Source organism: Staurois parvus, unplaced genomic scaffold, assembly GCF_062004578.1.
Source record: "Staurois parvus isolate SC_StPar_1 unplaced genomic scaffold, SC_StPar_1.0 ptg001515l, whole genome shotgun sequence".
Classification (NCBI taxonomy): Eukaryota; Metazoa; Chordata; class Amphibia; order Anura; family Ranidae; genus Staurois; species Staurois parvus.
The window spans coordinates 1,709,399-1,723,254 of record NW_028319311.1 but is presented as its reverse complement, the minus strand read 5'-3'; the positions used below and the strand labels follow the sequence as shown (position 1 = coordinate 1,723,254).

Sequence of the window (13,856 nt, the reverse complement as noted above, 5' to 3'; positions counted from 1 at the left end):
CTCAGCCTAGGCACAGTCACTGGACTGGATCTCAGACAGAATTTTAATTCTTATTCTTTTTTTCTCCAGAATATGATAATGTTGCTGCATATGGTGATGTGTTGGGACCTGTAAAGTGACTGACAAGAGAGGAAAAGAAATTATCCTTCTGATTAAAAAAAAATGTTCATGCCATTGAACAGATCCTGTGCGCATGACCCATTCATGTAGATGGCAAGTTCTATCTGGAGTCCAGGCTGCAGTGTCGCCTCTCTCCAGCAGACGGCGATAGAGCACTCTCAGCCGGCTATACTGGGAGTTATACTTGTCCTGCAGCGTACTTTTCTGCCAGCAGATGGCGCTTGATAGACTTTTCCTCGAGTTATAGCCAGCCTGCAGTGTCGTCTCCCGCCAGCAGATGGCGCTTGATAGCGCTCTCCTCCAGTCATTGTCGGCCTGCAGCGTCGCCTTTCGCCAGCAGATGGCGATAGATAGCCCGACCGACAGTGTCCTCTCTTTCCAGCAGACGGCGATAGAGCTCTCTCAGCCGGCTATACTGGGAGTTATGTTTATCCTGCAGCCTTGTCTTCTGCCAGCAGATGGCGCTTTGTAGAGCTCTCCAGTCATAGCTCGTCTACAACCTACAGGGTCGCCTTTTGCCAGCAGATGGCGCTAGATAGCGCTCTCCTTGAGTCATAGCCCGTCTACAACCTGCAGGGTCGCCTTTTGCCAGCAGATGGCGCTAGATAGCGCTCTCCTTGAGTCATAGTCCCGTCTACAACCTACAGTGTCGCCTTCCGCCAGCAGATGGCGCTAGATAGAGTTCTCCAGTCACAGCCCCCCTACAGTCTGTAGCGTCGCCTTCCGCCAGCAGATGGAGATAGAGCTCTTTCAGCCGGGTACACTGAGAGTTGTGATCATCCCGCTCCGTCGCCTCCCGCCAGCAGATGGCGATAGAGCCCCCGCTGTACACTCCAGCCGCATAGCCGCTCGTCTCTTCTCCCTTTAGTAGGAAAAAAACAGCTGTCCACCAATGGGTGCGCCGGATGCCGGTGACGTCGGTGGGCGGGTGAAGCGGGGAGATTTGAACCGAGTCGGGGCGGGCGGTGTCCGGCATGTCGGAGAGAAGAATGGAGGGGCTCCTGGAGGAGGAAGAGGTGGAGGGCGGCCTCAACCGGGAGATGTGTCAGGACGTCAGACTGGGTGAGGGGCGCTGGCAGGTCACCTGACTGGGGGGCAGTAACCATGGCGACCTTGCAGGTTCTATCCTCTGCTGCCCTGACTGGGGAGGGTACGGGTGGTAGAGGGCAGTAACCATGGCAACCTATCAGGATTACTCCTCCAGGGGAGGGAGGGGGGGGGGAGAGGGTAGTTTCCTTCAGCTTTCCTGTTTTTTTTTCCCTGGTGATCCTGCCATGACCTCACTTCCTGTCCCAGGGTGACAACCATTGTGAGCAACGATGTCATCATAGGACAGGGAGGGTGATAGGACTACATAACACCTCCTCTACTCCAAGTTGGAGGGAGGAGATTTGTAGTCCACATAGATAGTGGGAGCAATGGGGGATTGTTGTCCACTGAACTAGCAGGGAGCATTTGTGGGAGGAGGGGATTGAAGTCCATGGAGATAAAAGGGGGGCAATGGGGATGGGATTGTAGTTTTTGGAGATAAAGGGGGCAATGGGGGAGGGGATTGTAGTTTTTGGAGATAAAGGGGGCAATGGGGGAGGGGATTGTAGTTCTTGGAGATAGGGAGCAATGGGCGGGTTGGTGGCTTGTAGTTCAGGCAGTCTGCAGATAAGACGTTCATTGTTGGGGATTGAATGCACTGTGACCTCTTAATACTTGCATGATGTTACCAATGTGATTGGCTCTCCCAGTGGTCACATGATCAGGAGCCCATCCCGCTGGCTTTAGATCTGAAGCCTTGACCGAGCGCTAGGAGCACCGATTTGAGCTCCTTGAACTTCCTTCTGCTGTGAATGCCTATGTGGGGGGAGGGGGGGGGGGTTTGGGTGTGAATGCCTATGTGGGGGGGCACGCTGGGTGTTAAAGCCCGCCTTTCTTACTGCTGTACATATGCATTGGGCCCCTGTCACAGTGATGACCCAATCAGGACCGTCTGTTTTTCAGACGGACTCGATCGGACCCTCCATAGCTCCCTATGGAGCGGCGGGTGTCAGTGGACATGTCATGCAAGGACGGCACCAAGTCTTCCAGGCATGGAATGAACAAGTTGGCGACATATTGCAACATCGATCTTTTTCCATTCTTCAAGAACGACCAAATTATCATATACACTCACCTGTCACTTTATTAGTATTTCAAAAACTGCTCATCTGCTTGGATTTTCATGCACAACCATCTCTGGGGTTTACAGAGAATGGTCCGAAAAAGAGAAAATATCCAGTGAGTGGCAGTTGTGTGGATGAAAATGCCTTGCTGATGTCAGAGGAGAATGGGCAGACTGGTAGCTGCGACATTCAGATGGTAGGGTCACCATTTGGCATAAACAACATGAAAGCATGTCATATAAGTGGTGAAGCGCTCAACTTATAATTCCCTAGTGAAATACACAAATCATATCTCTCAATAATACAAATAATAAATATTATATAGAACTAGTGCAATATCTCCATACACATAACGAATATATATCCCTGGTGATATAGTGAAAACTTATATCTCTTAAACTGTGCAAAAAGTGAAATACAATGATTAAATTAAAAAGTGATGCCACACTGTGAAAATTAATGGCAAAGTGTTCAAAATAATGTCACTCCATGCTGCAAATAGTGCTCTTCGTGTAAATCTTGACGTGACTCCCATCAATAGCAGAAATGCCCCCTCACCTTCCACATTCGACCCTTGCGGGTCACAGAGCTTTTTTATATATATCTCTCTCTGTTAGATGTCCTCCACTGCCTCCACCGACCAGGCAGTAAGTACCTCTCCAATTACTCCACTTTGCCAGGTAAACCTCTCCTCCACTGCCACCTCCGACCAAGATCCTCCTCCAGGCAGTAAATAATATCCAATACCCCTCACACAATGGACTCAGGCTCAGAGCGATTCATATAAAACGATAAAACAGACCTCCATAGTGCAACAACGTTTTATTAAGCTAATCCAATGCAGTGGAACATTAAACTCACATGTCCTCACGATTTGACAAGCAGTTTCCCATATACTATGGGTATATACAGGAGTCCCAAGATGGCGTCCGAACCCGGAACCGGAAGTACGTCACCCCTACGTCGACGCGTTGCGCCACTGTCACGTGGCTTCATCAGCATACCGTATTGGATGGCCGCACTTCCTTTTAACTCCTCTACATGATCTACAAGGGGCGTGTATACTACCTCCATTTTCATGGAGCCCACTATACAGAGACAGCCGCGATCCGCCGCTGATTCCCCTAATTCCAGACTCTACAAAGGGCATAAGGATTACCCATATATAAAAAAACTACTACATGGGGCATATATATTATCGTGGGACCCACTGTATATAGGACAACTGGCTCATAAGTACAAACAACCCCCCATAAAAACCTTTTATTACACCCCATAAGGTAAGTATGCTAAACCCAAAAAACCCCATAAGATCAAAGCTATAATTAAAATAAAACACAATAAAATCAGGGGATAAATCTACTCTTAGTACTTCCCCTCCCATCTAGACATATCCATAGATATATCTAAATTTGTATATATATATATATATATATATATATATATATATATATATATATAAATATAAAAATATACACCAAAAATATTTCTATAAAAATTGTAAAAAATATATATAAAAAATGTATATAAAACATATACATAAAACACCATTCCATAAGTACATTTAATATTGTAATAGATTCCAATTGTTTTTTGTATTTAAATTTAAACCATTAATTTGAAGAAATATTGCAAATATTAAAACCATGTTCTAAAATAATTTAAAAATTCTGAAAACCTCTAAAGAGCTCCTGTATAGTACCCATACCACATGTTCACAGAAATGGAATCATCAATAATTTACAACCTAAGCCAAATATTCTTAAAAATCATTAATGAAGCAATTGAGATCAAATTCAATGTTTAAGCCTCTAGGTGTCAGCGTTTGCATAAGAAAAATCCATTTGGACTCCGCCCGACTAATTGTTCTCACTTTATGGCTGCCTCTCCAGTGCTTTTTATAAGGTTCTACTCCCCAGAATTTCAAACCCGAAGGGTCATTAGCATGATGGCTAGCAAAATGTTTAGAAACATTATGTTTTGGGTTCCCCTTTAATATATTTTTCACATGTTCTCTTAGTCTCACGCACAAAGCTCGTTTAGTGCGTCCCACATACTGCAGACCGCAGTTGCACTCTAAAACATAAATCACCCCTTCAGTTTTACACGTGATAAAATCATTAATCTCAAATAGACACCCATTACTATTAGCCACAAACTCTTTTTTCTTTAAATTTTGCCCTTTAGTGGCTTTGCAGACACTACATTTTTTACAGGGAAAAAAACCTGTAACATTAAACAGGGTACCTTCTCTATTAACCTTAGGAGGATCTAGTACATTTTTCATGATTTTGTTCCTCAAAGTGGGAGCTCTCCTATAAACAAACTTGGGTTGTTCTGGTAATAAATTACCTAAAACAGGATCCATTTTTAAAATCGGCCAATACTTCTTAAAAATATTTTGGATCTTTTTATATTGCAAATTAAAATCCAATATCACCGCTACCTGATCGGTCTTCTCCTTATCGTCATTTTTTATTTTTTTCCCGATAAGTTTCTTTCTATCCATATTGGCCACCTCAAGTTTATTTCTCTCAAGATCACACACAGCATAACCTTTGGATGCAAACCTTTTTTCCAAAATCATGGCCTGAGTCTTATAATCTTCTTCATATGTACAATTTCTTTTTAACCTGATGAACTGGCCCTTAGGGATGTTCAGTAACCAAGGGGGAAAGTGACAGCTCTCTATCGGGATGTAACCATTCCGGTCCACATCCTTAAAATGGGTTATAGTACTAATAATTCCCCCTTTTACTTGAATGTCCAAATCCAAAAATTGAATGGACTGGTTACTGCATTTCCATACAAACTTGATGTTTTTATTATTATTATTTAGTTGATTCAAAAAATTCATCAATTTACTTTCATCCCCTTTCCATATGATGAACACGTCATCTATATATCTTTTATACATTGCCAGTTCAGCTGGTTTATTTTTATATATCGAATCTTGTTCCCAATGGGCCATGAACAAGTTCGCCACACTTGGGGCGAAACGAGCTCCCATAGCCACACCCCTAATCTGTCTATAAAAAGCCTTGTTATACCAAAAGTAGTTGTGGCTCAGACTAAAATCCAAACATTGTACAATAAATTTCCTCTGCGTCCAATTGAGATTACTCAATTCCCTCAGACCCCACCCTGTGGCTTCCAGTGCGTCTTCATGATTAATGATGGTATATAGCGAAGATACATCAGCGCTAGCCAATATCAAATTAGAACTCCCTTTTTCTTCCTCCAAAAGTTGAATGAGATGTTTGGTATCTCTCAAAAACGATACCGTATTCTGGACCAATGGCTGTAAAAAAGTATCTATATATTGGCCCAGCCTAGCCAATACTGATTGAATACCGTTAACAATTGGCCTCCCCGGTGGGTTAACAGAGTTTTTGTGCATTTTCGGAATAGTATAGATCACCGGTATGCGACAGCATTCTGGTACCAAAAATCTCCCCTCTTTACTATTTAGTATCTTTTTCTTTTCACCTGTTTTTATTAGCTGTTCTAATTCCTTTCTGTATATCCTTGTGGGGTCTTTTAATAATTTCAAATATGTGTCCTCGTCATCCAACTGGGCTTGCAATTCACTGCAATAATATTCTTTGGAAAGTACAACGATTCCCCCTCCCTTGTCTGCCGGCCTTATTACTATATCATTCCTTTTCATTAATTTATTTACACCTATTTGGAATCCCTGGTTAGCCTTTTTATTCGGAATATGTATATTCTCTAATTCTTTATTCACCATTTTTTTAAAAACTTCCACTTGATTATTACTGTTAATCTGAGGATTAAAAACCGATTTGTTTTTCAATGTGGTATGGGTAAATTTGTCACAATTTTTAAAAGTACTAACTTTGGCTCCAGTGAGCCCTACAAAATATTTCTTCAAATTCAATTTCCTTATATATTTCTGTATGTCTATGTAGGTACTGAACTTATCCATGTTCTTAGGGGGTGCAAATTTGAGACCTTTATCAAGGACCATAATCTCTTCTCTCGAAAGGGATGTCCCACTGATATTAAAGATCCCTTCCCCTACTGGTCTCTTTTCCTTTTGTTTTTTACTTCCTCTGCAGCCCCTTCTCTTCCTGGGCTTTTTTGTTTCTTTTTTTTCTGTTTTCTTTTAAGCAAAAATTGCACTAGTTCCACTAGTTTGGAACTAGTGCAATTTTTGCTTAAAAGAAAGCAGGAAAAAAATGAGGAATCTGGAGATGCAAATAGAGGATATTAAGAAACAAATTGAGCCATTTAAAGATACACCGCAAATGGTTAATTTGACAAAAAGATTAAGTAAAGACCTGGAAAAAGTTGATGCAGAGGTGAAATTTAGAAAAATGAAGAAATACCATAGGGATACTAATGATTTCTCTAAAAATCTAGTATTCAAATGGCAATCCTCAGCCCCTAATCCGGGTATAGGATCTACTAACTCCACACCAGTTAAATCAGTAGTGGTTGATAAAGCTCCCACTCCACATGTGTCATATAAGGAGCCAGCGAGTGGCACTTATAATGAAAGCCAGCAATATAACATGCAGTCTTACCCCACTCCCAATAATGGGTGGAGACCTGTGAAAAGAGGAGGATCATATAATGGACAAGGAGGGAGAGGTAAAAGAGGGAGACCCTATTACCAACCATATAGATCGAATCAATCCAGGTCAGATTACCAACCACCGAGGAATCACTATCCGCAACAGGGGACCAATTATCCGCAATATGGGATGAATTATCCACCACAAGGGATGAATTATCAACCATATTATGAGAGAAGCCCTAGGAATGGAGATTGGTATCCACCTAGGTATGACAATCAGGGTCCTGTTCCAACCCAGAATAGATTCGAACCACTTAATTACTATCCTAGTAGAGATTTTTTAGAGAGGGGCAAAGGGGAGAAGAGTCCAGTACCAGGGAAACAAAAAAGCCCAGGAAGAGAAGGGGCTGCAGAGGAAGTAAAAAACAAAAGGAAAAGAGACCAGTAGGGGAAGGGATCTTTAATATCAGTGGGACATCCCTTTCGAGAGAAGAGATTATGGTCCTTGATAAAGGTCTCAAATTTGCACCCCCTAAGAACATGGATAAGTTCAGTACCTACATAGACATACAGAAATATATAAGGAAATTGAATTTGAAGAAATATTTTGTAGGGCTCACTGGAGCCAAAGTTAGTACTTTTAAAAATTGTGACAAATTTACCCATACCACATTGAAAAACAAATCGGTTTTTAATCCTCAGATTAACAGTAATAATCAAGTGGAAGTTTTTAAAAAAATGGTGAATAAAGAATTAGAGAATATACATATTCCGAATAAAAAGGCTAACCAGGGATTCCAAATAGGTGTAAATAAATTAATGAAAAGGAATGATATAGTAATAAGGCCGGCAGACAAGGGAGGGGGAATCGTTGTACTTTCCAAAGAATATTATTGCAGTGAATTGCAAGCCCAGTTGGATGACGAGGACACATATTTGAAATTATTAAAAGACCCCACAAGGATATACAGAAAGGAATTAGAACAGCTAATAAAAACAGGTGAAAAGAAAAAGATACTAAATAGTAAAGAGGGGAGATTTTTGGTACCAGAATGCTGTCGCATACCGGTGATCTATACTATTCCGAAAATGCACAAAAACTCTGTTAACCCACCGGGGAGGCCAATTGTTAACGGTATTCAATCAGTATTGGCTAGGCTGGGCCAATATATAGATACTTTTTTACAGCCATTGGTCCAGAATACGGTATCGTTTTTGAGAGATACCAAACATCTCATTCAACTTTTGGAGGAAGAAAAAGGGAGTTCTAATTTGATATTGGCTAGCGCTGATGTATCTTCGCTATATACCATCATTAATCATGAAGACGCACTGGAAGCCACAGGGTGGGGTCTGAGGGAATTGAGTAATCTCAATTGGACGCAGAGGAAATTTATTGTACAATGTTTGGATTTTAGTCTGAGCCACAACTACTTTTGGTATAACAAGGCTTTTTATAGACAGATTAGGGGTGTGGCTATGGGAGCTCGTTTCGCCCCAAGTGTGGCGAACTTGTTCATGGCCCATTGGGAACAAGATTCGATATATAAAAATAAACCAGCTGAACTGGCAATGTATAAAAGATATATAGATGACGTGTTCATCATATGGAAAGGGGATGAAAGTAAATTGATGAATTTTTTGAATCAACTAAATAATAATAATAAAAACATCAAGTTTGTATGGAAATGCAGTAACCAGTCCATTCAATTTTTGGATTTGGACATTCAAGTAAAAGGGGGAATTATTAGTACTATAACCCATTTTAAGGATGTGGACCGGAATGGTTACATCCCGATAGAGAGCTGTCACTTTCCCCCTTGGTTACTGAACATCCCTAAGGGCCAGTTCATCAGGTTAAAAAGAAATTGTACATATGAAGAAGATTATAAGACTCAGGCCATGATTTTGGAAAAAAGGTTTGCATCCAAAGGTTATGCTGTGTGTGATCTTGAGAGAAATAAACTTGAGGTGGCCAATATGGATAGAAAGAAACTTATCGGGAAAAAAATAAAAAATGACGATAAGGAGAAGACCGATCAGGTAGCGGTGATATTGGATTTTAATTTGCAATATAAAAAGATCCAAAATATTTTTAAGAAGTATTGGCCGATTTTAAAAATGGATCCTGTTTTAGGTAATTTATTACCAGAACAACCCAAGTTTGTTTATAGGAGAGCTCCCACTTTGAGGAACAAAATCATGAAAAATGTACTAGATCCTCCTAAGGTTAATAGAGAAGGTACCCTGTTTAATGTTACAGGTTTTTTTCCCTGTAAAAAATGTAGTGTCTGCAAAGCCACTAAAGGGCAAAATTTAAAGAAAAAAGAGTTTGTGGCTAATAGTAATGGGTGTCTATTTGAGATTAATGATTTTATCACGTGTAAAACTGAAGGGGTGATTTATGTTTTAGAGTGCAACTGCGGTCTGCAGTATGTGGGACGCACTAAACGAGCTTTGTGCGTGAGACTAAGAGAACATGTGAAAAATATATTAAAGGGGAACCCAAAACATAATGTTTCTAAACATTTTGCTAGCCATCATGCTAATGACCCTTCGGGTTTGAAATTCTGGGGAGTAGAACCTTATAAAAAGCACTGGAGAGGCAGCCATAAAGTGAGAACAATTAGTCAGGCGGAGTCCAAATGGATTTTTCTTATGCAAACGCTGACACCTAGAGGCTTAAACATTGAATTTGATCTCAATTGCTTCATTAATGATTTTTAAGAATATTTGGCTTAGGTTGTAAATTATTGATGATTCCATTTCTGTGAACATGTGGTATGGGTACTATACAGGAGCTCTTTAGAGGTTTTCAGAATTTTAAAATTATTTTAGAACATAGTTTTAATATTTGCAATATTTCTTCAAATTAATGGTTTAAATTTAAATACAAAAAACAATTGGAATCTATTACAATATTAAATGTACTTATGGAATGGTGTTTTATGTATATGTTTTATATACATTTTTTATATATATTTTTTACAATTTTTATAGAAATATTTTTGGTGTATATTTTTATATATATATATATATATATATATATATATATATATATATATATATATATATATATATATATATATATATATATATATATATATATATATATATATATATATATATATATATATACAAATTTAGATATATCTATGGATATGTCTAGATGGGAGGGGAAGTACTAAGAGTAGATTTATCCCCTGATTTTATTGTGTTTTATTTTAATTATAGCTTTGATCTTATGGGGTTTTTTGGGTTTAGCATACTTGCCTTATGGGGTGTAATAAAAGGTTTTTATGGGGGGTTGTTTGTACTTATGAGCCAGTTGTCCTATATACAGTGGGTCCCACGATAATATATATGCCCCATGTAGTAGTTTTTTTATATATGGGTAATCCTTATGCCCTTTGTAGAGTCTGGAATTAAAGGAATCAGCGGCGGATCGCGGCTGTCTCTGTATAGTGGGCTCCATGAAAATGGAGGTAGTATACACGCCCCTTGTAGATCATGTAGAGGAGTTAAAAGGAAGTGCGGCCATCCAATACGGTATCCTGATGAAGCCACGTGACAGTGGCGCAACGCGTCGACGTAGGGGTGACGTACTTCCGGTTCCGGGTTCGGACGCCATCTTGGGACTCCTGTATATACCCATAGTATATGGGAAACTGCTTGTCAAATCGTGAGGACATGTGAGTTTAATGTTCCACTGCATTGGATTAGCTTAATAAAACGTTGTTGCACTATGGAGGTCTGTTTTATCGTTTTATATGAATCGCTCTGAGCCTGAGTCCATTGTGTGAGGGGTATTGGATATTATTTACTGCCTGGAGGAGGATCTTGGTCGGAGGTGGCAGTGGAGGAGAGGTTTACCTGGCAAAGTGGAATATTGGAGAGGTACTTACTGCCTGGTCGGTGGAGGCAGTGGAGGACATCTAACAGAGAGAGATATATATAAAAAAGCTCTGTGACCCGCAAGGGTCGAATGTGGAAGGTGAGGGGGCATTTCTGCTATTGATGGGAGTCACGTCAAGATTTACACGAAGAGCACTATTTGCAGCATGGAGTGACATTATTTTGAACACTTTGCCATTAATTTTCACAGTGTGGCATCACTTTTTAATTTAATCATTGTATTTCACTTTTTGCACAGTTTAAGAGATATAAGTTTTCACTATATCACCAGGGATATATATTCGTTATGTGTATGGAGATATTGCACTAGTTCTATATAATATTTATTATTTGTATTATTGAGAGATATATGATTTGTGTATTTCACTAGGGAATTATAAGTTGAGCGCTTCACCACTTATATGATTTGATTTCACACATCTTGCGGTATAAAGAACAGGTGATAGCAGCCTACTCACTAGGTTCTGTGGAGCGCAGGGGGATTTTTGTATTTTAACATGAAAGCATGGATCCATCCTGCCTTGTATCAATGGTTCAGGCTGGTGGTGGTGTCATGGTGTGGTGGATCCATCCTGCCTTGTATCAATGGTCAGGCTGGTGGTGGTGTCATGGTGTGGTGGATCCATCCTGCCTTGTATCAATGGTTCAGGCTGGTGCTGGTGGTGTCACGGTGTGGTGGATCCATCCTGCCTTGTATCAATGGTTCCGGCTGGTGGTGTCACGGTGTGGTGGATCCATCCTGCCTTGTATCAATGGTTCAGGCTGATGGTGGTGGTGTCATGGTGTGGTGGATCCATCCTGCCTTGTATCAATGGTTCAGGCTGGTGGTGTCATGGTGTGGTGGATCCATCCTGCCTTGTATCAATGGTTCAGGCTGATGGTGGTGGTGTCATGGTGTGGTGGATGCATCCTGCCTTGTATCCATAGTTCAGGCTGGTGGTGGTGTCATGGTGTGGTGGATCCATCCTGCCTTGTATCAATGGTTCAGGCTGGCAGTAGTGGTGTCATGGTGTGGGGGAGATTTTTTTTGGCGCAAACAAGGTGGACCTAATAAAGTGGCTGCTGAGTGTAAACTGTCACAAGACTTTCATTCATTAAACACAGCCACTTCTAATGTGTCTGGACCAGCAGAAAAGTGTCACACATGCATTACTGAATCACTGTCTCCATCCCTGGCCCTCAGGAAGAGGTGATGTTGGACCCCTGAAACGTGTCGCCTCTTCATGTCATCTTATTAGAATACATTTGTATCTGGATGATTACGTTGTGGTGTAGTGATTCTATACCAGATCCATTGTTTTATTAAACAAATGCCCGGCAGAGGTTTTTGGAGGCAGATGGTCTTTGAGGCAGTGGTTTTTGGGGGGCAGAGGCCCTTAGGTGGGGGTTCTCGGAGGCAGTGCCTCCAAGGTGGGGGTTTTCAGGGGCAGTGGGCGGAGGTTCTTGGAGGCGTCCTCAAGGGGAAGATTCTTGGGGGTGGGGGTTTTTGGGGGTAGAGGCCTTTGGAGAGCAGAGGTTCTCAGAGGGCAGAATTTTTTTTTTCGGGGGGGGGGGGGGTATTCTCGACAGTGACCTCGGAGGCTTAGCTTTTCCGAAGCAGTGGGTTCTCGGGAAGTGGAGGTCCTCAGGGCAGTGACCTCGGAGACAGTGGTTTTTGGGGGGCAGAGGCCCTTAGGTGGGGGTTCTCGGAGGCAGTGCCTCCAAGGTGGGGGTTTTCAGGGGCAGTGGGCGGAGGTTCTTGGAGGCGTCCTCAAGGGGAAGATTCTTGGGGGTGGGGGTTTTTGGGGGTAGAGGCCTTTGGAGAGCAGAGGTTCTCGGAGGGCAGAATTTTTTTTTTTTCGGGGGGGGGGGGGGTATTCTCGACAGTGACCTCGGAGGCTTAGCTTTTCCGAAGCAGTGGGTTCTCGGGAAGCGGAGGTCCTCAGGGCAGTGACCTCGGAGGCAGAGGTTCTTGAGGGTAGTGGTTCTTGGAGGCAGTGCCCTTGAAGGCAAAGTTTCTTGAGGGAAGGGGTTTTCGGGGGCAGAGATCCTCAGAAGGCAGAGGTTCTCACAGGTTCCCTCGGAGGCGGGGGTTTTGGGACTAATGGTTCTTGGAGGCAGTGCCATTGGAGGCAAAGTTTCTTCAGGGCAGGGGTTTTTGGGGGCAGAGGTCCTCAGTTTCCCTTGGAGGAGGGGGTTCTCAGTGGTGCCCTTGGAGGCGGGAGTTTTGGGACTAGTGGTTTTTGGAGGCAGTGCCATTGGAGGCAAAGTTCCTTCAGGGCAGGGGTTTTTGGGGGCAGAGGTTCTCACAGGTTCCCTCAGAGGCGGGGGTTTTGGGACTAATGGTTCTTGGAGGCAGTGCCACTGGAGGCAAAGTTTCTTCAGGGCAGGGGTTTTTGGGGGCAGTGTTCCTCATAAGGCAGAGGTTCACAGAGTTTCCCTTGGAGGAGGGGGTTCTCAGTGATGCCCTCAGAGGCGGGGGTTTTGGGACTAGTGGTTTTTGCAGGCAGTGCCATTGGAGGCAAAGTTTCTTGGGGGCAGTGTTCCTCAGAAGGTGGAGGTTCTAGGAGGTTTCCTTGGAGGAGGGGGTTCTCAGTGGTGCCCTTGGAGGTGGGGATTTTGGGACTAGTGGTTCTTGGAGGCAGTGCTATTGGAGGCAAAGTTTCTTGGAGGTTTTCAGGGACAGAGGTTCTCAGAAGGCGGAGGTGCCCTCAGAGGGTGGGGGTTCTTGGCGGTGCCCTCAGAGACAGAGGCTCTTGGCTTTCTATACAAAAAAATAAGTGGTGGCATGATGGAGCCCACATAATGTTGTCACTATGGGGCGCGGAGATCCTCTGTGCGGTAGGAATGGACACACCTGGCGAGGTATGCGTGTAATTACTGATTTATGTTCGTCTGACATGTAACGGCTGTTTTCTGTCCCTTCGGGGATCTCCAGCTACAGAATGTCCTGATGGGACTGGAGCTCGGGGCCAGCGCTGAGATATTCAGATTTTCTCTCTTCTTGAGCAGAATGTGTGCTGTACATGTCTGAGCTGGCTGTTCGCAAAGGGGAGAGAAAAACTTTAAAAGTTTATTTTATTTCTGACTTAAAGTTCAACTAAACCCATCGATTTAAGGTGATTGTCGATCTTATTTTTAAATCA

General features: G+C 42.5%; 1 protein-coding gene across 1 annotated transcript in view; it reads left to right on the top strand.

Moving 5' to 3' along the window:
- The first annotated feature begins 1,051 nt into the window (after positions 1 to 1,051).
- SHCBP1 (SHC binding and spindle associated 1) overlaps positions 1,052 to 13,856 on the top strand; it is a 38,202-nt gene continuing 25,397 nt past the window's right edge. The window contains exon 1 of the mRNA XM_089662663.1: positions 1,052 to 1,182. Coding sequence (XP_089518789.1) covers positions 1,095 to 1,182 — 88 coding nt within the window. The 5' untranslated portion in view covers positions 1,052 to 1,094. The remainder of the gene's footprint in view (positions 1,183 to 13,856) is intronic.